This window comes from Buteo buteo, chromosome Z, assembly GCF_964188355.1.
Source record: "Buteo buteo chromosome Z, bButBut1.hap1.1, whole genome shotgun sequence".
NCBI classification, from domain to species: Eukaryota; Metazoa; Chordata; class Aves; order Accipitriformes; family Accipitridae; genus Buteo; species Buteo buteo.
The window spans coordinates 62,173,439-62,199,114 of record NC_134204.1 but is presented as its reverse complement, the minus strand read 5'-3'; the positions used below and the strand labels follow the sequence as shown (position 1 = coordinate 62,199,114).

General features: G+C 37.1%; 1 protein-coding gene across 3 annotated transcripts in view; it reads left to right on the top strand.

Moving 5' to 3' along the window:
• FBXL17 (F-box and leucine rich repeat protein 17) overlaps positions 1–21,255 on the top strand; it is a 290,228-nt gene extending 268,973 nt beyond the window's left edge. The window contains exons 8-10 of one of the 3 annotated variants that reach the window (XM_075020222.1): positions 4,052–4,194; positions 11,419–11,534; positions 18,311–18,449. In XM_075020222.1, coding sequence (XP_074876323.1) covers positions 4,052–4,194; positions 11,419–11,534; positions 18,311–18,314 — 263 coding nt within the window. In that variant the 3' untranslated portion in view covers positions 18,315–18,449. Of the gene's footprint in view, positions 1–4,051; positions 4,195–11,418; positions 11,535–13,629; positions 14,589–18,310 lie in introns of those variants that run through there. The other 2 variants (XM_075020221.1, XM_075020223.1) reach the window with 2 other exon arrangements.
• The last annotated feature ends 4,421 nt before the right edge of the window (positions 21,256–25,676 follow it).

Here is a 25,676-nt window from a genome sequence, read left to right as displayed (position 1 = left end):
AAGTCAGGAAGGAATAGGGAAGACCTGGTTGATACAATCTGTTGGGATTTCCAGAAAGCATTTGCAAAGGAACTATGCAGTTATAAAAGGGGAAGTCCTGGATCAAGTTTTAGGGCAGGTTCAAAACAAACAAGGGAAGGTGGTTTTCGAAAGAGAAGGTAGCTGAACCAAGGGACTCCTTGCCACAGGATGTTGTGGAGCCTAAAAGATTTTGTGGATTACGAGACTGGTTAGATGAACTTACAGAAGTACAGAGGCCTAAACCCCAGTTCAGAAAGTCCCTGACCACAATTTTTTCATGTGAGGAAAGTGTTCTGGGAAAGTATTGTTGCGTTTTCACCTGTTCTTGTGGCCTTTCTTTACCTCCCACTGTTGGGTGCCGATAGAAACTGAATAGTGTATCTTTTCTCTGACCAAGAGTGTTCTTGTGAGAGTGTAGTTGCACACATTGAAATTTTCTGAAAATTTGGTCATTGGTGTTTTAAAATGGCATACCCTCTATGCATTTGATAGATGAACTGTTGCAATATATGACTACAGTATAATGTTGGACACTCTTGTCAAAACATTTGGTTTTCCAGAAAGATGTCTGCTACTCTGGGGACAAAGTCCAAAATAAATATGTTATTTTCTACTAGCATATGACAGAATATTGTAAGTCTTCAGCCATCCATAATACAATAATTGATTTCTGAATGTAATTTGTAATTAAACCAGAAAAATGTTGTCAATTGTTCATATTATTAGAGAATACCTAGCTATTTAATACTGCCAAACAGAAAATCAAATATGTGCATATGACATCTGGGGGCTCTGTAGGAATGGTTAGGGTTGAGTGGTGAAGAATGCTGCAAGGGAAGGGCCAGGTAGACAAAAACGATATCCATTCAACAGTCCCTAATCTAAAGTATACCCCAGCCATGGTTAGCCTAAGACATACTTGATGCACAGATTAGAGACACAGATTGATTAAAGCATGAAATTTCATTCAATTATTTGCATATAAATGAATGTGGAACACAGGTGAAGACAACAGATTAACAGTTGTCTAAAAATCAGTCTGGAACTTCTGAACTGCAGAATGTGTTCACTTAGAAAGACCTGCTCCCCAAATGTCACAGTTGGAAATTTTTTTTGTTTCCATTCCATATTTTATGTAGCATATTGATATGTAATATCCTGAGGGTTTTTTATTCCCTTTTGTATTATTCTTGTAAGTATTGTTACTTGAACCAAAAAACATGGTGGTTGTCTCATGGTATCATTAAAGTTGTGTTCTGGCTTTCTGATAATCAACAGAATATAGTAATGACAATGTAGTCCAAAAATTATACTTATACACTTTGATTTATGGAAACTTACTTATGCTTTCCAAATCCCAGGGATGATCTTTTTCATTCTTTTAATACTTCAAAGAAGTAACACTGATAACAATTGGCTGGTTAAAGTAGAAATGTTCAGAAGACAAGCAGTGAAGGCTGGTTTTGCAAAGAGGCAAAACTCTGTTATTTGATAATTATATTGTAATTATTTCAGTAATTATTAAGTCCTTTTTTCTATTATGTAACAGGTAAAAATATTTTGATCTTATATAAAAAATCCATAAAACTTAACTGAGATTTAATTATGGTCCTAATGCTTTACCCCCAAAAATGCCAAAATACAGAGAGTAATGTATCAAACAATGAATTAACACATTTTAAATTATGTTTTGCTATACAATGCTTTTGTTAATAAGCTGTTACAAAATGATGTGTATGAATAAGACAGAATCTTTTATTCTTCCTGTTTGTTTCATATGTGCACGTGAAGATGCCTGCATGAAATTTCATGCTTTAAGCCATCTTTTTGCCACATTCAGGCCATCTTATTGGACTAATGATGCTCAGGTTATATTTTGGTCTTGGGCATTCTGCACACAGTATAACACCATTTTTTGGTCTTTCAACAGCATCATCTGCTACTTTCTCTCTAATCTAAGTCTTGTGAGGGAACTCCCAGAAATTATATCTCTAATTTCCTTCAAAGCCTTTAGTAGAATTCTTCACCAGTGTGATCTGATGATCTTTTATGTCACTCCCATAAAAGTATTCTCTGTTGATATGCTTCTCGTTATCAGTTTTACATGAAGCATTGAAAATGACAGAATAGGATTGTAACTTTACAAAAAATAGCAAAAATATTCACACGCAAACTGTATTTGAAATTTCATTTAACTGACAGTATTCTAATGTAATGACAGGGTTTAAGTATTCCTGCACTACTACAAGTCTGTAACATTTTGTGTGGAGTTAGAATAATCTATAATTGCTATAGGTTTTGTTATTTCAAAATATATGCAGAAATTTCTGCCTCTATAATTTTTATTAAAGTGGTATTTTAAAGGGACTCTGCTAAAAGAAGTACAAAGTTTATGTTCTACTATACACGTATTTACGTATTTGCAAAATTAGGACTTGTTTTCTAGGGATGTACTGAGAAGAGAACAGGGAGTTGGTATTGTCCCACAAAAATCAATGAAACCATAATGAAACTACATAGATGATTGTGTCTTAAGTTCATTATGTCTGTTACAAAATTCAGTTATCAATGCCCTTTTTGGTGAACTCCTGCAATAAAAAAATTATGTACTGCACTTTCCACAGCTTCTGAGAATGTATTTGGCCTCTTTTGGCTGATTTTGTTTGCAAATCAGGTTTACCCAAGTATTTATAAATTATCAAATTATCCTTACTGCTGTCTACCATCAGTGCCGGTATTTGAAGAACCACTGCAAGGTCACGTGGGTTCTTTCTTGCTGCTTCTAGATCTCAGTTACACCCTGATTAGCTAGGATTGACATCTGGCATATCAAGAGCTACCAGCTCTTCATAACTCCTTTTTTTTTTTTTTTTCAGACAGTAGGTTCTGTAGCATGAACAGAGCTGGCCCACAGCTGCTGAAGAATCATCCTTTTAAAGTTACTTGCATTATTTGGACTAAGTCACTCATTCATCTTCCTTTTCAGCAACTGCATTATAACGAGAGTTAAAAACTGTAAACAGCCGACCCTTGGCTACATGCAGATGGCTGACTTTACACCAGAAACCTTGGACTTTTTTCTTAAGCTGAGATTTAGTTGCTGAAGGGTGTTGCTCATTTCTGTTAATAAATCCGAACTTGACTTAACAGTTTCCAAGCCTACATTTCCTGAAAAATATTATAGCCCATGGTGGCCAGGGTGCTAGTGATTTGTATCCTTTCTGTCATTCCAGACTAACCATGTCATGACAAAGTCTTCCAGGCTGCTCAGATGTCTCAAGGTTTCTCCCACCTACCATTTTTCAGTCCTTTCAGAACTTCCAGATCCTCTTTGCTTTCTTTTATAAAGATTCAAGTTTTTGTTTTAATTCCTACTGGCCTTTTTAATTTATTTTTTTTTAATTGGAAAAGTGTTCATGAGGAAAACATGAAAGTGAGACATATCGTTACTACATTATCAATATGAACAATGGGAAACATATGCAATTTTAGAATAAAGTTTTAAAATGTATGATGTAAGATACCTGCAGGATTTTCTAAACCCACTTATTTTATTGACACAGAAAATGTCCTGTTATTCTCTGTGTTGTCTTTGCAATATTATTTTGCTGGAAAAAAAAGTGTTAATAGTATAAAATCAGTTATTTTCTCTGAGGAGTGAGGTAGAATTGCTTTTATTCTATAGTTATTTCAATTTGAATTAATTGATCCTTGATCCTTCCAAAAAAAGTAATTAAAAGAATTTGTATAGAATACCTCTGCTAACTAATCTTATTTATCTTGATTGATAGATAGAAGAATATAGAGGAAAATCTGTTTATTTATGTGTTTGTATGTGTTTGCACATGTGTGTATTCCTAATTTGAAGAAAGAGCTATTTCATAGTTGAAAATGCTGAAATACAAGATCTTTTACAAGGTACATGACAATTGCTTCTCAAAATTTAATTTCAACATCATTTAATGTGTACATAGAACTAAGCTTACCATCTCCATGAGCTATATATTTCATACCTTAAATATCTTTACAGCTCTGATAGCCATTGGACGATACAGCATGACAGTAGAGACAGTGGATGTTGGATGGTGCAAAGAAATCACAGACCATGGAGCCACCCAAATTGCACAAAGCAGCAAGTCTCTCAGATATTTAGGGCTGATGAGATGCGATAAGGTAAGGAGCATTTGCTTGAACTGGTGCTTGCTTCTGAGTGTGTGTGAGAGTGAGTGTGTATGTATGTGTGAAGGAGGGAGCGTTCGGAAGATTTATGTTTTTCTGTACAAACAGGTTTGGTATTCACTACTGTGGTAACTCTTTTAGTGTACTGTCTTCACATATTTAGCTAAAAAGGTATCTAGAGAACTAAAAATAGTATTATAAATTTTTGCAGACACAGATTTTCAAAATACACCCACAGGCTACACCCACAGCCTGAGGTGCTCACAAAAGTTTTATATAAAATCTGCCCTCTGAGGGTTTTGAATATTTTTCGCTAAAAGTGATCGGTATGTCATGTCATTACTATGACAGACTACTTTGTTTTTTAAAAAAGAAAGAAAAAAAGAAACAAAAGAATAATAAAAATACTTCCGTGTTACTTTGAGAGTGATTTTCTATACATCTGTATTCTTGCTTATATATAATGGTTTTGAAAACACAAGGACAAGGATTTGGATAAAACCATAATGCTAATAAAAACGAAAAAAAGTACTGGATTTCTTATTATTTAGCTTTCCTACCTGGAATATATTAAGAATGTAAGTTTTAGCACTTTATCATTAGGAGAAAAGAGGACAAGGCAGTCCAGCTCCACTTCACCCTGTATATAGACTTCAGGAATCATGTCTGTGTTGAGAGAAGAGGGAACAAGAGGCCTGGGAACACAGCAGAAATAACTCAAAGTCATTGGAGGTTCAGAGTCTCTGATCTCAAATCTTCAAATATACCTGCAAGATTGTTTCTTTTCCAGCCATCATGAATGAAATGTCCAGCTGGTGATGCCCATCATAAGCATGTCTGTCAGGCTTGTGAATTTTTGATTGGACACAGCCTGTGGAAACACAGGTTTTTAGTCTAAGAAACTTCATGCTCAAAACCATTGCCTTGCATCCCTTGCAGTGCTTTATAGAAGACAGTTACAAACCCCAGTATTTCAACTGGCAAGGAATTATAATTTCCAGGTCAGTTGTAAAGTTAGGAATAGCATTTTGCAAACCCAGCCTTAGACAGTTTACAGTTTGAGGGGAGGTTGAGCACTTTGGAAGAATTGCTCTGTCTATTAAAGCTGACTCCACTTAATCTCCTAAACATTAGTATTTTGTAAGAGCCAGTAGACAAAAAGAGCGCATGAGTCTCTGTGATGGGCTGTGCTAAGATTAGGTACTTAAAGAATGTTCAAAGGGTTACTTGACCTTGGGAATTAGATCTGACCCTGAATCATCTGATCAATTTTACACATATATTTATTTCGTGGATTTAGCTAATGTTGAACAACCACCAAGGATCTAATAAGTGCAATAATTCTATCCTGTCTTCAGCTGCTATAGAAAGTCCATGATCTTGATGCTGAAAACAAGTTTTACGACCTTATCAGTTAAACTATAGGTACTACAGTCTGTATTCCTCTAATTGCTGGTTAATGCTTTCCTAGTTCTTTACAAAGGATTATACACCATCTTTTGTGTTATGAATGTCAACTGCTAAAAGGAGAAAAAGAAGTATTTTTTGAGAAAGCTTCAGGGAAGATAGAAAAGCAATGTTGACTGTGTGCCTGCAAGTGTGTGTGTGTATGTGTGTGTGTGTGCGTGCAGGTGTGCATGTGTGCATGTATACAAGTATTCAAAGTATGGCAGCTAAAAGTTGTTAAGAAATTATTAAATGCTGTTACAGCAAACACTACAGTAGCAGGACTACCACTGAGAATTATTTTCTTGTTTGCAAAGCCTTGATGGGAAAAATAGCTCCACAGACAGAATGAAGTAAGTACCCTTGACTTAAGAGGTTTTGGCAGCTAGAAGATGCCAGCTCCCTTTTTCCACTGCAAATGAACAGAGAAATTACTGAACAAAATCATGTCTTCAACTGTCTCTCCCCAATATCATGCAGAACTAATTTTTTCCAGTGGCTGCTCTATTAAATTAAAAATGTCAGTGTCCGGCACATCATTAAAGAGAATTCTTGGGTGGTGCAGAGGGGTTTGTTTACATGCCCCATTGACTGAAATTCTTGTCTTTGGACTCTTGTCAGCTTGCAGTGAAGAGAGGGTTAGAAGATTTGCCTCTTCTAACCTGCCTTCCTTTTCTAAGGTACTGACTGTTATGCTAGTACCAGGTAGCATTTATGCATGTCTAGGAATTCCCAGGCATTGGAGGGGAAGTACTTAAACAGTTACATAAGGAACATATGTAAGTAGACTTCAAATGGTTACCACTAAAATACTCTTTATGACCCAGGCTCTTTGGAATTTCTTTGATATGCAGTTGACATAAATTAGAGGCGTCAAGGGTCCTCCCAAGAAAGATCAGAGAGGCTGCAAGCCTGGGTAAAGGCAGGCTCTGTTTTATGCCATTGATTATCTGAGTGCCTCCAGGCAATGTGCTTCAGTAGATGCAGAGCATTATTGATCCACACCATGAAAATAATCAAATTATTCATTTTTCATCAAACTGCTGTTGCCATGACCTTTCTTTTTATCATGTTTCCTACCATCTAACATGCACACCACAGGAGCAATATGGTCTTTGCCTTAAAACAAATGTCATTATGTTGAGAAGTCTCATAAAAAATGCTGACTTTACCATGAGATCATCATAATAAGGGCATATATTTAAGCTGGAGGTTTTCTAGTAAGCATTTTGACACTAATTTTTCAACATTTAAGTGTTGCCAAATAGCAATGTAATCACTATTCACGAATCACATACAGAAAAAAGTCAAAGATTACTGAATGCTGAAAGTCTTTCAGAACTATCCATAGTAGAATTTTGGTTTAGAAAACATGTTTATGCTTAGATACACAAAATCTAAATATTCTTTTCAATGTAAAAATATTAGGGACAAGGTTACTGAGCAAATATCTCTTCTTTTTTTTCTAATTTTCCTCAGCATCTCCATGACTTTAGGCAAACTCAGCTTTCCCTGCGCTACACAGCAGTGCTGTCTGAGACCTGGAGGGAGCTCTGAACAAACTGGTACTACTGGAAAGGTGCAGGGCAGTGTGGACGCATGGGCATAAATCCCAATAGCAGCTTAACTGCCAAAGTACAGCACCTCATCCAGGACAGTTAGCACTCAGCAAGGCTCATGAGATACCTTCATATAGATGTGGTATTATAACTTAACTGCTTCCATTTCCATGAGTAGCTCAGGAAATGCTAGCTTGATCTCTACAGGGTCCTGCATTGTACAGCATAGGTACAGTGAGACACATAACATTAGTTTTCTGTGTCAGATAGGCTTCTGAGAGACTATGACCCAGTCCTCTGTAAGTATTTAGATGTTCAGAAAGTAGACCCCAAATGTTTTTAAGTGCCTATATTTTGAACAATTAAATTCTCCAGTTGCCTGCATACAAACATCAACATTTACTTGGAGGTAGCTAGGACCCTTCTCCCTTCTGATCTCTCTCATGGTACAGGGTATCAACTGTGTGCAAATACGTATTTGTGTGCATACGTATGCGTGGGTCTGTACAGGCACCTGAGAGCGCTTGGGACTGCACAAGTCACGTATTTCAGGAAATGTTGCCATTCTGAGTCTCCATTTCTTTTGAAAGCAGTAAGAGATAAAATCAGTAGTTATTTAAGGCCCAAGCAGGACATTTTAGAGGGTTGTAATTGGAAAAGGTATAAAAGACATAGTATTTCTGTTTTGCATTCTGGTGTTACCACCTACATTCGTGCTGTGCCCCACTCCCAGGGGCAGTGAGCCAGGTTTCATTCCCTCGTATAGCCTCTTCCCGATGCTCTGACAGCACAGGAAAACCACAAACTCCCAGTTTCTCTGCATAGAGGAGTGCTGTGCTGTTGTGGGCTGCAGCCCAAGGTTGTGTTTTGGGACTTGATGGGGGTGTGTGGGAGCCTGTAGCTGATTTGTGTACTGCCAGGATACACTGAAGGTCTGATCTGTCACCTCTGTAAATACTAAGGCAGAGAGTTGTCTCCAGAACCAGGGAGTATTTCATCTCAGTTCAGTCCCTTTACAGCAGAAAGGGGACATGAAGATCCATTCTCCAAACCAAATTCTAATTGTAGCTCTGTATTTTTTTTATCACAGCTTAGGAAAGTATATTTTTTAAAGTATAATTCGTCCTTTCCTATAAATATTTTGAGAGAGGTGTGGGCAGTTATGGGGTACTTTCTTTTCTCCCACAAACACTTGACATCAGGATTCCTAAAAGCTGTACTTGCATCCTAAGGGCATAAAAAGATGCCTACATCAGATTTCCACATTTCCACAGAAATCCACATTTCAAGCTTCTTTTTCTGAACACAATTCTGTACGTTCTTACCCTAAACTGATCTAGGTCATACTTACTGATTGTTGTTACTTAATTATTTCTAAATATTTTGTATTTCATATTTTCAAAATAAATCAGAGAAAGAGGGTGATGCTTTTTAAGCTCTATGCTATTTATTGCTAGAACTCATTTTAAAGATGTCTTGGTAGCCCTTCTTTACTGTGCTTTCACAACAACCCAAACAACTTTAAATAATCGCAGTTTGAAATCCTCACCCTTGTGGAAAATGGCTGCATATCACCTAGGAAATAGTGGCTAAAAACTTGATCTGTTTTTCTGGCTGATAGCTCGGCTGGTTGAACAATGTGTCAGAATAATCTTCCAGTGGAGTTTGCAACTTTTGTCACACAGATTTTCATATTTCAAAACCCTTTTCCTATAGCTGTGGTGCTATATGCAATGGTTATCAGCAGTGCTACCACGTAAATGCAGGAGACATTTCTTGGGAAAATGAGCAGAAAAATTACACTGAAAAACAGAGGCTGCAAAATTCCACATTCACAACTATGTGTGAATGAAATTAAGTGAGTCTGACAGAGTTGGCTGTGAGTGGATACACAACTTCAGTTAATAAATCATCATGGCCTTTATTCCTTGCCTTTTTTTTTTTTTTTTTTTTTTTTTCAGAAATTCAGGTTGCTTTTCATGAAAATACTTCTGAAAGCTTGTAACTTATTCCAGATGACTTTCTCGGGTGAATTGTAGCATGTAGTTCCTGTTACGGTTTTAGTGAGGTGTTAGAGCACAAAAATTGATGGTCAGTACAACTGACAAAAAGACAAACTCTTTTATATTACCAGAGAGAGGAAGGAAGATAGATGACCCCTAAAAATAAAAATGGTCCACTAAGAAATCATTTACATCTTAAGTAAGAATAAGATTTTTAGAAAATCAGTAGATTTTTAAAATAATTTATCACTTTATCCTTCTATAAAATCTGTTTTAGAAATGTTTGTAAATATATATCCTGTGCAAACTGCAAATCATTAGTCTAACTGGGATGCAGCTCCTGTTGTATATGAGGAAATGCCATCTTGTGAAAAAATTTACCAACTCAGGGCAAAAAGAGTTTTCCACATTTTATATATATGTATATGCATAAGCATGACTGGGAACATTTTTACCTTTCATCCACAAACTTTTAATTTACATAGATAGCCTGTAACTCAAGTAAATGAAAAAGGATAAGCTCTTAGGTTCTAGAGATACATCTTCAAATTTCAAATACATTTTTGAGCTGAACTGTTCTTAATCAACAGTAGAACAGCAAGAGTACAGAGCCATGTCTTGTTTTAATGTAATTGTCTCAGCAATTTGCCTTCCACCTTCAGAAAATGCTAACTATCATTAGCCTGATCAAAAAACCTGACAAATTGCTACCATTTCTTCTTTTATATTTAAGGGGGTTCATTTTGAAATTTGAAATTATGGTTTTGTGATATTGAAGAGGACTGAAAATATCCAATCCTTCCATTTAAGAAGAAGTCTATGGCACTTATTTTCTCTTAAATCACTATAATTTGTTCAAGTTAAGTTGCTGCATATTAAAAAGGATGTGCTGTATTTTTTAAAGTTTTATATATATAACGTAGGAGCTGTGATTGATACGTCTCTCTATGAATAATGAAGAATTTAGATTCATAAAATCTGTGAATCCCATTAGAAAGAAACTACAGTTATCGTTGCTAAGCCACAACAAAAGAAAAATAGCATTTATTTCACTTTGGTTTTCAATACAATTTTAAAAGACTGAACAATACTTCTTTTTTCCCTAGCTAACTAGGATAACAGATCCATTACGTGTGTGAACAAAAGCATCTGCTAAAATATAAAAAAAGGATTCTTTATGCAAATCAAACTTCTTGTACTACTAGTTTAACTGTTTCTTTACCAAAAGATTTTTATCTTCCGGGTTGATAGTTCAGCAACAAATCCTTGGCAGTAGGCTGAAGATGGAATCTTACTGAGTTAATGAATCTGTCCTTGTTTTTAAAAAGCAACCACCTGACCATGTTATACTGTAATAGAAAGATGGACCCTCAGGTACTGATCAATGGTTCAAAATCAGGATAAGGCAAACTATTATGGAAAAATGCAATGTGAAGTAGTCAGCATTTTTATGATCAAAAAAAAGATAAATTTTTTAGAAGCATTGTACCTTGGAACTTCCAGTCATTTTTGCCAGCTGGCAACTTTTGTTTTCTCTGTTAGTTCTACATGCCATCATTTTGACAAGTATTACAATAATGTGCTCAAATTATTGTTAATGTAGAAGAATAGGAGGGAAAATATTCAAATACTCAAAATATAAATTCAACAGGCAGAAAGTAATCTGAAAGATTATTTATCACTATATAAGTAAACACTGTCATTTCACTGCATATGGGTCTTTATTAATGCCAATTTTTATAAGTCAGAACAAAGCAACACATAGTTTTATCATAAATTTGAAATGCTTATGATACTGGTAATATTTTTACCTTCAAATCTTGTATAGGTGGAGTCTAGAAACTAATCTGATTGAAATGAACAGAATTAGCAAACCACCCAACCAACCAAACTAAAAGGCTCCTTCAGAATGGTCTTCTGATTTAATAGGAAAGTAAACCCTCACAATAAGCAAAGAGAATTGAGAATGAAAACTTTTATGACTTATACAACTTTAATATTCAATATTGTATCAGCAGTAATGATTAGAACAGCAAGCCCTGAAATGATGGCTCTGCTAGAAAACTATGTAAACTCACAGAAACCTGAAATGGATTATTTTGTTAGTTTGCAGCAATGCAGTGACTGCAGCAATTGTGCAAGGACTGGCAGTTTAAGGCAATAGAATTCACCTGTGTAAACAACCACAACAATGAATTTCATCCCTCTAGGACTCTACTTTTCGGTTGAGATTTAAGCAAAGAACTGTGAAGGGGCTATACTCCACAAGCAACCTTGCTACATTTTCTGAAATCCTTCCAGAAGTGCTACCATTGAATATTAGAAGGTTTGTGTATTCTGTTTATTTCACTTCACATGGCAGAAAAGATTACAGATATTTCAGTTTACGTGCTCCTTCCCCTTTCCAAATGTTAGTGGGAAATTAATTGTGAGGATTTAACACAATTAAGTTGTCAACTGTCATGATGATAATAATAGTACGTCAGACTGTATTCATCAATTTCATTATTTATGAGTCCACAATACAGTGTTTGTATGTGTGTGCATGTATGCTTTTTTTTTTTTTTTTGTAAATAACAGCATCTGTTAAGTCAAAACACATTCTTACATTCTTTGCTGAAATTGTAAGGGACTTTATTTGGACTATAGGTTATTGTGCTAATACTGGTAGTGCTGTTATTTTATTGAAGTCCTAAACAAAGGTTCTGCCCCTGGGCATGAGGGCAGTCACTGAAACTCTGTGGAATATGTCTGCCTTAGCTGATCAAGTGCACTTCACACAAAACGTTTCCAGAAATCTTTAATTTTGTTATGGCTACAGGCAACAGTTATAATTGGGCCACCTGAGAATATAATTCATTCAAGTATTAGCAGAAAAAAAACCAAACAAAGTGCACTTTTTATAAGACACTGACTGGATGAAGCGAACTACAGCTTAGAGAAGAGAAAGTATGTATGAAAATGTGTTTCTTAATAACTCCAAGTGTGTATATTTTGGATTTTATTGTTAAAACATTAGAGAAAGTGGAACATAAAATGTGTCCAAAATCCATCATTATGGATACACACAATGACTATAGAGTCATTTCTTTGTCCACTACATACAAATTTGGCTTTCATGTAATACTGCTGTCTGTATACTGAGACAGAAATGCATGAAAATTTCAGTACCTCTAATGCCACAATACCACTCCATAAGCAAAAATGTCAATAACAAGATATGAAAGCCCTTTCAGAACAAATCAATTTGCATTTCTTTTGCGTAAAGTTGGTTTTGTTGTAGAGGTATAATGATAATACTTGTGCCCTGTTAACCTTTCTTATCAGACATCATCTGTATGGTAGCCCTTAAAATCTTTGGTGTGAATGTTACTTTTCACCTGCTAACATTTCCCTAAAATTCTTTACAAGTACTAGGTTTCTAAAATTCAGCTAGCAGTTCCATATATTATTAATGTTTTTCTATGCAGATATTGCAGACCAACTGTGTTATAACTTAGTCTGTTATTTTTTATTAATGACTGGCCTATAAAGTTGTGTAACTGAAGATACCTACCTGTATTGTCCTCAGAAGGAAAGTGCCCATGATGTCAGCACTCTCCAAAATCAACTAGCCACGTGCCTGTTCCAAGGGTGAGGTTAGATACCATGCAAAAGTTATTTCAGCAGTCCACCCCTGTGTGATGTTATGAACCACTGAGGAGCATCGGCAAGTTATGCTAAGAAGTTCTAATACTGCACCTTCGTACTAATTCAGTTTTGCAAGTGTGGGGTTTTTGCATGTGAGCTTAGGTTTGGGGGGCTTGGGTTTTTTTTATTATATGGCTGCTTATTGATTTCAGTTACAAACTTGGAATGGAGATAACTTTTTCTTTTCAATTATCAAGTGAATTGGATGCTACCTTGAAGCTTTTCCTTACATAGGAAAACTTTTAGATTAACAGTGAATGCTTCTTCACTGTGTAGAGCAGCATAAAACTTGCAGTTCAGGTGATGACTCTACTCTCCCTTTTCAGTATTGCTCTAAATGACACAACACAGACATTCTTGGGACATTTTAGTAGCTTTAGAATCAGAACTGCATTCTAAGACTGCCCTTGATACACCTATAGTAGGAGTTTTTGAGATCAGTAGGCAGTCTTACAGTTCTTCTTAGAAAGAGTGAAGGAGTTCTCTCAGTTTAAAACCAAAGCTTTTTAAAGTCCCTTTTGTGCCACTTGGTATTCAAATCTAAGAGAAGATCTCCTGGACATGATATCAACTAAAGGCAAGTTAACTAAAAGTAGGAAGGTCCTGTTTAGGAAAAGTCCTTAAACCTCTGTTTCTGTTCCTTATTTGTGAATAAAACTATCAGTCTTATTAAAAAGAAATGTCTAGTTTGCCTGATGGTTTCTATTGTTATCCCTAATTTATCTCAACAGGACTGGGAAAACTTGACTCCCTTGAATTTAGTAAGATCTGTCCTAGGAACATAATGGAAGCAAAAGGTAAAGAAAAACAGATCCTAGCCCTTTGGAATCTGTTGATATCTTTAGAAATTCCTGATTTTAGAATCTAGAATTTACTCATGGTGGTCTGTGGCAGATACAACGGGTGTACCAAATCAGTAAATACTGGCAACCAGACCAGATGACTAAGCCTAGCATACCAGATCAAAAATCTGAGTGAATATTTTTCTGTGAGTAGCTTAAAAATTGAAAACTGTAGTTTCAGTTTATCCTGAACCTGAAGAATCAGCTCATAAATGCCAGTTAGTTTATTCTGGGAAAAATATTTACAGACCTGACAGGTTTTTCAAGCTTTCTGTTGTAGGTAGATCATTTTACCTAAAGGAGAGAAAGAGTTTTGAACACTGATTTGCCATTTTTCTCAACATTTCACCCATATTATGTGTATACCTACCAAAGTGAGATTAAAGTCCTCCAAAGAAGCACTCCTAAAACCGTTTTGTGAATGTTCTTCCACTTCACATGAACTACATGGGTATTCGTGTTCTTCTTTCCCACGTGAATTCCTAACTGTCACATGAGGAAGTATGCTTTTTCTCTAGTGCAGATATTTGAATACTCTCTGCACAACCACACTATCATCAGAAAAAGAAATTAAGGAGGTTCCACCTCAGATAACATTTGTCACAAAGTCAAGTATATTCAGCTGGGAAGTAGGCTACTCAAAATTGTGACCTTTAAATAACTGCTCTAATTGAGTTAAAAGATGATATCACTTGGTCCTGCCAATTTCTGTAACCCATCTTCTCCTTTGTTTTTTGAATCTATTCTTTGGCCTGGAATAAGAAAAAATAAGCTTCAAACCAATCTTTGTTGTTGTTTTCTTTTTTCTGTTTGATGACCAGGATTCACACAAACCTATTACTTTGACTCTGAATGATAAGGACTCCATTCTTTCATTATGTGTTAAAACATAATTGAAGGGCTATTCAAATTCAAATAAATGATTATGTATTAGATAATATAACTAGTTTATCTTCAGACAGTAGTCTTCCCTTTGACAACATAAAAGATGAAGATTAATGAAAGTTCTGTGGAAGAAAAAATACAACTTTTAAAGCATATTAAGATGTGAAGATTTTTAGTTTTCATTCATTGAACAAGACTGTTAAAGCTCAGAAGGGAAAACTGCTCTGTTTATGTAACGAATGTATTTTGGGAATAGCATTCAGTACTTTCGTTTTATTACCAGCCAGACTGCATCTTAACAAACAGACAGAAGCTTGTGTTCTAATGGTTAGGCATAAGACTTCTTTTTATTTTAATCCTACCATAGGGGAACTGATGACAAGGATACTAATGGAGCTGACTTAGATATTACTTATCTCATTCATTAACAGAGAACAAAATTTTGATTTCACGATTTTCCTATGATTTAGGTAGTGCAGTTTTAGTCCAATACTACAGAAAGTTTAAAATACTAAAAATTTTACACTGTTTTAGTGATTGACCTGACTTTTCTCATGGTAAAAGAAAAGCTTTCAAAGTCTTCTGAAAGGGGATCATTTGTGGCTTAACTATCCACATTTGTTTCTCATGCTGGGATCCATGTAGGTTGTCCCACTGCCAAGTAGGATCCTTTTTCTCCCTCTTCTGTTGTGTAATCTTACATTGAATTTATTTTGTCCATCATGATTCTTAACTATTTGCTGTTACTTTCTTAGGATTAAAAATATTTACACTTAGCTAAAAGTTACATGTATTTGACCATCTATCATGAAGCTTGGTAGGATAATTTTTTCCTCTATCATGAGAGTAAACTCAATTTTTTAAACTCAGAGTAATTTCTTTCTGTAACTGTTAAGATTCCAAATGTTTACATAGGATTTGTTGTTGTTGTTACTTTTCTGTTTAATACCACTCAAGTTATTATCTAGGATCAAATTAATAATTTAAAATGCTCATTTAACACTCCAGCAAAAGTGCAGAAAACCTTCTACTATTTAGGTTTTGTTCATAAAATAGCTGATATTGTCAGTGTCACTTCTGCAATGGCTTTACCTGCCTTCTGCATGTTCATGTTTATTTTGTAACTGTATATGGCACTCAATACCAAAAGTTTCCTTATCCTGTTTAGTAAAGTAGTAATAGCAGTTGGTAACAATTTTATTAGATATTGTTTTATCCAGTAATAATTGTATCAGAAAAAACTTAGGACAAATGGCTAGTGCTAGAAGGTTTACCACAGATTTCTTCATAGGTTTTAAGACTAAAAGATACCATTGTAACATCATCTCTCTTCATGAGTTTCATGGGCCATGCTATTTCACTTAAGTTAGACTTGAAGTAAATACATTAGCTTTTATCTAGCTAGACTGTAGATTCTGTAAATGTGTTCAGTCCTAAGTCAGACACCAGGGCATGGAGGTCATGTCCATGAGAACGTGGAGATCATCACCTATCTTCCTGTGTTTGAACATGATCTTTGTAACAAATTTGCCTTATTATTTGTTCCCTGTAACAGAAAATCTGCTTATGATATTGTGTCTAAAGCTATTCTAACAAATAAAGCCCAACGGGTATGTGTCAAATCATAGTAATCTCTATCTACTAGTAATATTTGCAGATATCTAGTAGATAAACAATATCTCTTCTTTAAGTTTCCCATTATGAAAGAGCAGAATGAGCAGCTGTCTGTGGTAAGCATCTTCGTTGTGTCTGAGTTAACCATTAAGAGAAGTTTGTGGTAGTATGATAGATTTTGCCATGGCTGTGTGCACTACAAGTGTAAAGAAAAGAGGCTTTTGACTATTTCTGAATAGCAAAAAGTAGCAAATACTGCTACTTTAGGGGATTCTTCCTTTCCAAGCAGTATTTCTATGAAGTGTTGCAGACAGTTTGAAAGTATGTATTCAGCTATAAATATCAAATATTTTGGAGGACTTGTGCTATCTCTGATTTCATTTTGATATATTAAAAGTCACCTCTTGCTTTTCAGCATTGGAAGATGTTACTGTAACGTAGTAATTTGCCAAAAGAGTACACTTTGTGCTATGAAGGGAAGTTAAACCAGTTTTCTGTCCAAGTCAGTCTCAGCTAGATGAAACTTCCAATAAAGATTGAGTGTTTCTATTATCAAAGTAGAAGAACTGGATATTAAACCTTTCATTTATCCTTGTCATTGGGTGCAGTCACTGTTCAGAAGGATGCGCTCCTTGTTATCTTTTAAGGACAAAAATATTATTAGATACTGTGGTCACTGTGCTTTAAAATATTATTCCCAAGATGTATCTTTGTAATGGTGTTAAACATTTTAGTCTGTTTTTTTACTTTTGGCCTTGATTGTGGAACACTGTGGGGAAAAAGGCAAACGATGATATCAGTTGTACATCCTACTAATCTAGGTGGTTCAGTATTTAAATGTAGTGTCAATGCATTTTAAAATACCCAAGTGTTCAGCAAAGATTTCAAAGAGATCTATGTAGAAGTTATGGTTCTTAGGTTAATCTTTTATTTATCTAAAGGCTGAAGAAAGTTGTCTACTTCTGTGATATGAACTGCAATCATCTTAAAAGTAATTGACAAATTAATCCCCTCACAGCGCTGCAATTGTAAAGGTGTTAGGTTTAGCTAGGCTTGTCTGATTGCTTTGTCTAATCAAGAATAAAGGTGCTACCTTTGATGTCTAAGATTTAGGAGGGACATCCCAGACCCGACAAGCTTGTATGTTTTCATTATTGATCCTACCATTTCTGCCCACAACACCCTTTGTGCAGTGTTAGCCTCACACCAAAAGGCTAAAATAAAAACTTCTACCAGTGATGTATGTGAAGACATGCAGGACTTTTAACCTTTGGAAAAGTTGACTTATATTAATAATTGGTAGATTGGTAAATTGATCTACCTGCAATACAGAATAGTTTTCATTCTTTTTCCTGTGTTTAGTCATGTTATTTCTTATTTTTCATTGCAACCACATTGATAGCTACCATACAGTGGAAGTTCATTTCAGTAAGGTTAATTGTGGAGTTACTGCTTAGTATGTATAAAAGTATCATAACTGTGCCATAAATTAATTAATAGCTATAATCAAGTTTCATTTTCCAAAGCCAAGAAAATCCTGCATTTCAAACCTATGTCTGCTTGAGCAAGTTTGAATATATCTGCTTCTATTTCAAGATAGAAATCTGTTAACTCTGGGCAGCATGTTGTTAAACAGGATGGCGTTTCTTTGAATAATTAGGTTTGGGACACTATCAGTGGCCAACATAGTCAAGCATGGAATGAAAGTAGTTTAATAGATTGTTAAACGTTGTTGCAGTTCTCTAAACAAAGCTGTTTTCAAATGGAGACTATTTGTCTTTCCTGTTTGCTTTCAATCTAAAATAATCAAACAGTATTTACCAGAATGTTATTAAAACTTCTCCCTTTACAATAAAATCAAGGTGTGGTTTGGGGTTTTTTATTCTCTAACAGAACATTACATTCTGTATATTTGTTTTGTGTTAAATGCACCCAGACCTATAGTATCAGTGAAGAGCCCAATCCTGCAAGTTCTCCCAGGAGTCCAAAGTTTGATCATTCATTTAGCTTGCATAATGTTGCCCTTTTTATTCACTTTTTGCACATCACAGATTCTTTTCTTTGATTGCAGGTGAATGAAGCCACAGTAGAGCAGCTAGTGCAGCAGTATCCACATATAACCTTCAGTACTGTGCTGCAGGATTGCAAGAGGACATTGGAACGGGCTTATCAAATGGGCTGGACACCCAGTATGTCTACTGCCTCTTAACCTCCTATACAACATGAGAGTTCCACTCTGTGGCATTCAGTAGTTTTAATGGGGATTACACAGGGTTCACAACTCTCATATGATGCAATATAATTGTGAGTTTCCAGAGGTTACAGTAAAATGGCAAATGCTGTACGCTGACTTTAATGTAATGTGCAACTAAGTACTAATATTGAAGCAAAACTTTAGAAATGCATTGTGGTTTTGTTAGCATAAAAGATATAAAAGCCTTTGGCAGATTTCTTGAAGTGGATTCCTACTAGTTCTCTGGATAGTTTGAGTTATAGAAGATGTTAAACTTGTTTTCCACTGTTTACTTTACTTTGCTTTGGTCATGGGTGTTTCCATTGATTTGTAAATGGTAACTCAGTGCTAGCACCAGTGCAGTTGATCAACAGAGGCCTGTGTTGAAACTGGGAATTAAATTTGATGCTTATTATTTACTAAAGTTATCCCAGGAGTTTTAAGATGCACAGTAATAAGAAAATCTACAAAGAAATGTGATTTTCTTACACACATTTTGATAATTATACAAATCATCAAACAGAAATCTTAGTAAACAATGATGATGAGAGAATGGATATTTAATGGACAATCTTATTTTCTATCACTCAACAGAATTGTTATCTTCTTTCATTTTGTTTTGTTTAAAATAAAGAAGTGCTGCAGAGACTTTCAAATCTTTCCACCTTGCCATTTTTATAAGTGAGTTAACAGTGCTTAACCTAACACTGATAACCAGTTCCTACTTCATAAAGTCAAACAATAATTGAATACACCAACTATCAGAAATAAGTTAACAGACAATGTTTAAATATCTGCTTGAAAAAATTACTTTATTTTTCAAATGAACTTGTCTCCTTTGACTATGTGTCATGGTTTCAGCCCAGCCGGTGACAAAGCACCATGCAGCCGCTCACTCACTCCTCCCCCGCCAGCCACGGTGGGATGAGGAGAAATATAAAGGCAGGCTTGTGGGTTGAGACAAGGGCAGGGAGGGATCACTCACTACTTATGGTCATAGGCATGAGACAGGCTCAACTTGGGGAATAAACAAAATCCATTTAATTTACTACCAATCAAATCAAAACAAGGATATTAGGAAGTAAAACCAAACCTTAGAACACCTTCCCCCACCCCTCCCTCCTTCCCGGCTCAACCCCACTCCCGATTCTCTCTCCCTCCTCCCCCCAGCAGCGCAGGGGAACAGGGGATGGGGGATGGGGTCAGCTCCCCACACCTTGTCCCTGCCGCTCCTTCCTCCTCAGGGGGAGGACTCCTCACTCGTTCCCTGCTCCGGCATGGGGTCCCTCCCACAGGAGTCAGTCTTCCACGAACTTCTCCAATGTGAGCCCTTCCCACAGCCTGCCATTCTTCATGACCTGCTCCAGCGTCGGTCCTTTCCACACTCTGCAGTCCTTCAGTCACAGACTGCTCCAGTGCAGACTTTCCCATGGAGTCACAGCCATCTTCAGGGTTATCCCCCTGCTCCGGTGTGGAGTCCTCCCCGGGCTGCAGGTGGGCATCTGCTCCCCCGCTCCCCTCCATGGGCTGGGGGACACAGCCTGCCGTCTCACCGCGGGCTGCAGGGGCATCCCCTCCTCCGGTGCACCTCCTCCCCTCCTTCTTCACTGACCTTGGTATCTGCAGAGGGGCTCCTCTCACATCCCACTCCCCTCCCCCACTGCAGCTTTGCCCTCTAAAATCTGTTCTCCCAGAGGCACTACCACTGTCACTAGTGGGCTCAGCCTTGGCCTGCGGCAGGTCCGACTTGGAGCCAGGGAAGCTTCTAGCAGCTTCTCAGAGGAGCCACCCCTGCGGCCCCCTCCCCCGCTACCAAAAAAACACGCCACACAAACCCATAACACAATGCTGTTATGTTGTTGAATAGGGAAATTCAGATGAATGGGTAAGCCAATAACAGGATTCCTCTCATTTCCTGTGTGGTTGTTACTTTACAACAGATCTTACAAGGTAAAATGCTTACCTCAAGAAGGCCATCTAAACACGAGTCCCATTGTGGGTATCATTTTGTAGGATCAGATGCTTCATAATACAGTGTCTGCAAGAAAATACCCAGAGTAAATACATAAAAAGATTAATTTTCTGTGTGTCACATTGCATTCTAAGCAGTATAATTTTACCAGGGGATAGTAAAGATACAGGCATTTCAACTTCAATTTGAAGTTGTGTTAACCTTTAGAGTATTACCATTTGGTTAAGAATGTTTTCAGGTGTGTAACACTGGATATTTGTTCTTCAAAGGTTACAGCATTTTAATCCAAAGTATGAAATGCTTAAGTTTCAGCTGAAGAGTTGCCATTATTGTCAAAATTTTTTGCAAATCCAGAAGGTCTAATGCAGCATAACCTAGAAGCTTGTTTAGTACGGCTGTATAACTCTCTGTAAGACTGTTTGTTGATGTCCATAGCATAATTTTCTACAAAAGAAACATCAGCTCACAGTAATTCCAGTGAGAGTGTTGAATGTTTTCTTATTAGACTTTTAAAAATGGGGATGAACTAATTTCTCTGGAAAAAATATATGCGAAGTTTTTGCTTTAAATAAGTGGTAAATACATGTGAATGTGCATAATGCTAGGCTTTTTATTTACTCAAAAATGACAACAATATTTTCAGAATAAAGCCGATGCGTTATATTGCAGATATAGTACAGAATCTTAGTCATTTTCCATTTAATGTCTTTTTATGAGTACATTAAAACTATTCACACAGTTTGTAAGTTTCTATTTTTTCGTGACACCTTTGATCTTGTAATGGGTTTTAATAAAAGAGAGAGTAAAGATGTAGTGTCTTCTGTTTATCTGTGCTGCTAACTGTACTTAAAGACTGAGATCCCCACCCTTGAATATGCAGAACTCATCTGGACATGGTCTGAGCAAACTAATCCAAGCTGGCCCCATCCCCATTGTGAGTGACAGAGTTTGACTAGATCACCTCCAGAGATCTTTTTCAACCTAAAATACTCTATAACTCTAAAGTTTTTTTATATACTACAAATCTAGTTGGTCATCTCTTTTAACTTTTGCTATTAAGCCACTTCTAGTAGTTTTGCCTTTTACTGGCTATTCATCGCTCTCTTATTTTTCTGAACATATTAATCTTTGTAGATCTCTGTGTGGCTAATTAATTTCCATGGATCTTGTCATTTACCTAATTTGGAAGTTTATGTGGTATAAGAATTCTAGATGGAAAAATGTTCTTCTAACTGCAGTGTTGTCACAGATAGCTCTTTAATTTCTTTATAATAAATCAATATTTCCTAAGTAGTTTTATAGGAATAAAGTTTGCACACTCTTTAATTTTTGAAATGTCATTTAGGGGAAATACCATTTAGGGGAAATACCATTTAGGGGAAAAGGAAAAATTATAGCCTTTTGTAAAAAGAAAAATTACTCATGTTTTCAATTACTGCAAACTTGCAGTGGATTAAGAAACTCACAGGCAGCTTACATGCTGGATTTCCAGGGTTCCAACAGGCCTACTTTACTGACAAAATGTCTTTGTTCCTTCAAGGTCTTTCTGTAAACTTGCCATTACGGTAGGTAGCCTATGATTCAGCATTCATGTTATCAGAGATGTTTCTAGGCTAGAGGAGCTGGGCTTGTTAAACCTGCAGAAGAGGAGGCGAAGGCAAACTCTTAAGTGCTTTCTTAACTAAGCAATAGGTGGTTGTAGAAAAAAGACAGATAACCTTTATTTTCAGTCATTCGTTCTTCTAAATCCAGGTATAATTCTGTTTTAATACCACTCAAATAGTTCACTTGGTGGTTACTCTACCCATCTCTCGCCACTTAAAGTAGATGTGGAGAGGAGTGTCCTTACACAATTTGTCCCACCAGGGAAATGGCTACAATGGTGTTTCACATGCAGATTCAAATTCACTCTGCCCAGGCTCCCAAATTAGTGGGAAGTTTAGTGAATTGCCAAATCCAAGCTTGCATACCCCCATTCTCCACAAGTGCTCTTGTGTGGTACTAGGCAGCTTCTAGTCATCTTTGAGCTGGTACAAAGTGAATTTTTCTGAAAAATATCATAGTTAAGGATAAACTGATCCCAGTATGGCCGCAGGTGGCTACTGAGAGTGACCTTCGGCATTCTCAAAACCATTATCCAAAGGCCTTCTGTGCTACTCCTACAGCAACTGACTCTGCTTAACCTTCAAAACTCAGCCTTGCCCCCAGAACCTCATTGGGTTGACTCACAGAAAATATTTCTTCCCCCTGTATGTCCTGCAAAAGAGTTTGAGCCATCCTTGAAAGTTTCCTAGAACTATTAACTTACCAATCTATCTAGCTTGGGTTTTCAAAAACAGTATTTGGTAAAACAAGTTGTAACCCTTTTTGAATGAAAAGATAGCCCTAGTAAGAACAACTAACCAACAGTTAATTTTTTCAGGCTCTCAGCTGGCTTCCACATGAGCTTACTGATGTCTACCCAGATTCTCAAGAAATAAATATAGCCTTGCTGATGCTTAATAGACTGTGGTGTTGACAGGAAAAAAATCAAGAAAGGCAGCAGGTCAACTTACACAATGGTTATAGGAAAACATAACAGAGGCACAAAACAAGCTTTTTAGGAGGCTCATAGGGCCTTCTTCAGGTGATGTGATCTTGAACAAGAAAAGGAGAAGGACTTTTACATCTTCTAAATAATTAGGATAGGGTAGGATAGGATAGGATAGACTATTTCAGTTGAAAGGGACCTACAACAGTCACCTAGTCCAACTGCCTGACTATTTCAGGGCTGACCGAAAGCTAAAGCATGTTAAGGGCATTGTCCAAATGCCTCTTGAACACTGACAGGGGCATTGACCATCTCTCTAGAAAGCCTGTTCCAGTGTTTGACTACCCTCTCGGTGAAGAAATGCTTCCTAATAAAAGAATGCATTGTAAAATAACAATTGTAAAAGCGTATGTAAAAAGACTATGATGATGTCTGATCTTGTAAATATTAAGATTTATATTTTAAATTAGGTGAGGTTTTATGCTGCTCATTTATGAAACTCCATATTAACAGAGAGTGACTTTTAAAGGGTCCATTAAAATAAAATTGTTTAAAGCGATATTACTTTTTTCATCCTGCAGTTGTTTTTCTCCCAGCCTTCTCCATGAGTGACTTGCTATATTGGCAGTATAGGTGACTGAGATTTTATTTGAAGTTCTGGTAAATTTGGAAGCAGAGTTACTGTGGTGGGTTGACCCTGGCTGGATGCCAGGGGAACACCAAAATCACTCTATCCCTCCCCTCCTCAGCTGGACAGAGGAGAGAAAATATAACAAAAGACTCGTGGGTGGAGATAAAGACAGGGAGAGATCACTCACCAATTACCATCACAGGCAAAACAGACTCAACTTGGGGAAATTAGTTTCATTTATTGCCAATCAAATCAGAGTAGGATAATGAGAAATAAAACCAAATCTTAAAACACATTCCCCCCACCCCCTCCCTCCTTCCCAGCTCAACTCCACTCCAGTTCTCCCTCCTCCCCCTGGCGGCGCAAGGGAACAGGGGATGGGTGTTGGGGTCAGCTCGCCAAACATTGTCTCTGTCACTCCTTCCTCCTCAGGGGGAGGACTCACTCGTCCCCTGCTCCAGCATGGGGTCCCTCCCACAGGAGACAGTCCTGCTCGAACTTCTCCAATGCGAGTCCCTCCCATGGGCTGCAGTCCTTCACAAACTGCCCCAAGGTGAGTCCTTTCCACGGGCTGCAGTCCTTCAGGCACCGACTGCTCCAGCGCAGGCTTCCCACAGAGTTGTGGCCTTCTTCAGGCACAGCCACCTGCTCCGGCGTGGGGCCCTCCCCAGGCTGCAGGTGGGCATCTGCTCCCCCACTCCCCTCCACAGGCTGGGGGGGACAGCCTGCCGTCTCACCACGGGCTGCAGGGGCATCACCTCCACCCCCCCTCCTTCTTCACTGACCTCGCTGTCTGCACAGGGGTTTCTCACACATTCCAATATCCTCCCCTGCTGCAGGTTTTTTCCCCCTCTTAAATCTGTTCTCCCAGAGGCAATACCACTCGCTAATGGCCTCAGCCTTGGCCTGCGGCAGGTCCGACTTGGAGCCGGGGAAGCTTCTAGCAGCTTCTCAGAGGAGTGACCTCTGCAGCCTCTCCCCCACTACCAAAACCCCACCACACAAACCAAAACAGTTGTTTGGGTTCAGGTTTTCTTCTGAAACCTGTAGAAAAGATACTTATTGACTGTAGACTTTTCTTCTCCCTTCCCTCTTTTCACCCTGCCTTTTTTTACTTACGATTTCTTTCTTTTCTTCTGTGGTTTTCATGGACAGAAATGCAGAATAAGCATATTATGGCCATCTCTAAATAAAAATGTTGAGTTGATGAATTCATGTGGCAGTTCCCATATATGATAATGTTATATAAGATTCTAATAAATGTAGACATTTACAAACATGTACTTCTTTTTTTCTTCAATGTCCCTGGTTACCAAAGTCTGCTGACCCTTAAAACTACAATTGAGTCATCTGATGAGGAAAAATAGCATTAGGTGTTGGATTACCATATACCTGTTGGTAATACAATTTATTTGTACAAAAGTATATCTGAAATTATCTTGAATCAGTACTGTACTTGATCTTGAGACTGCAGAATATGATACAAGTTGTTTAAAATAGGGGCTTTCAGGGTTTGAATTTTTTTTTTTAAAGGGGTGGAAGGTTCAAGTACTATTTTCCTCCTTTCTTCAGTTTGTGTAGACATTGATCACATTTATTTTTCATTGAGAAATACGTGGTAACACTCCAGTTAATTGGTTTTCAGATTGGAGGAGAGGAATTAGAAAGAGCTCATGTTGCCCAGATCTTGTATCAGGTTTGCAAGCTAAAAAACCTGAGGCCTACTTTCAGGTTAGGAACAGAACTTTTATTAGTTGAGTTGTGTGGTGTTTTCCTAGTTTTGCTTGATATATTATAAACAGCTCCACTCGTTAAGTTGAATGGAGTTCTACTGAGGAAAAGAAATAGACATTTAACTGCAAAAGTCTATCAAAACTAAGCTAAGGACTTACTGGTAAATACTTGTTTAAGCTCCCAAATCCCTGTAATCTCTTATGCTTCAACTGTTCTTGAGCTACGATATCATCTTTTCTCTGCTTCTAGTCCGTCTCACCCTGGGAAGTAGCATTGAGCTGACAAGTGGGTGTATGCAGAGCAAAACATTGAGCTTTACAGACAGCCGCTTATTGAT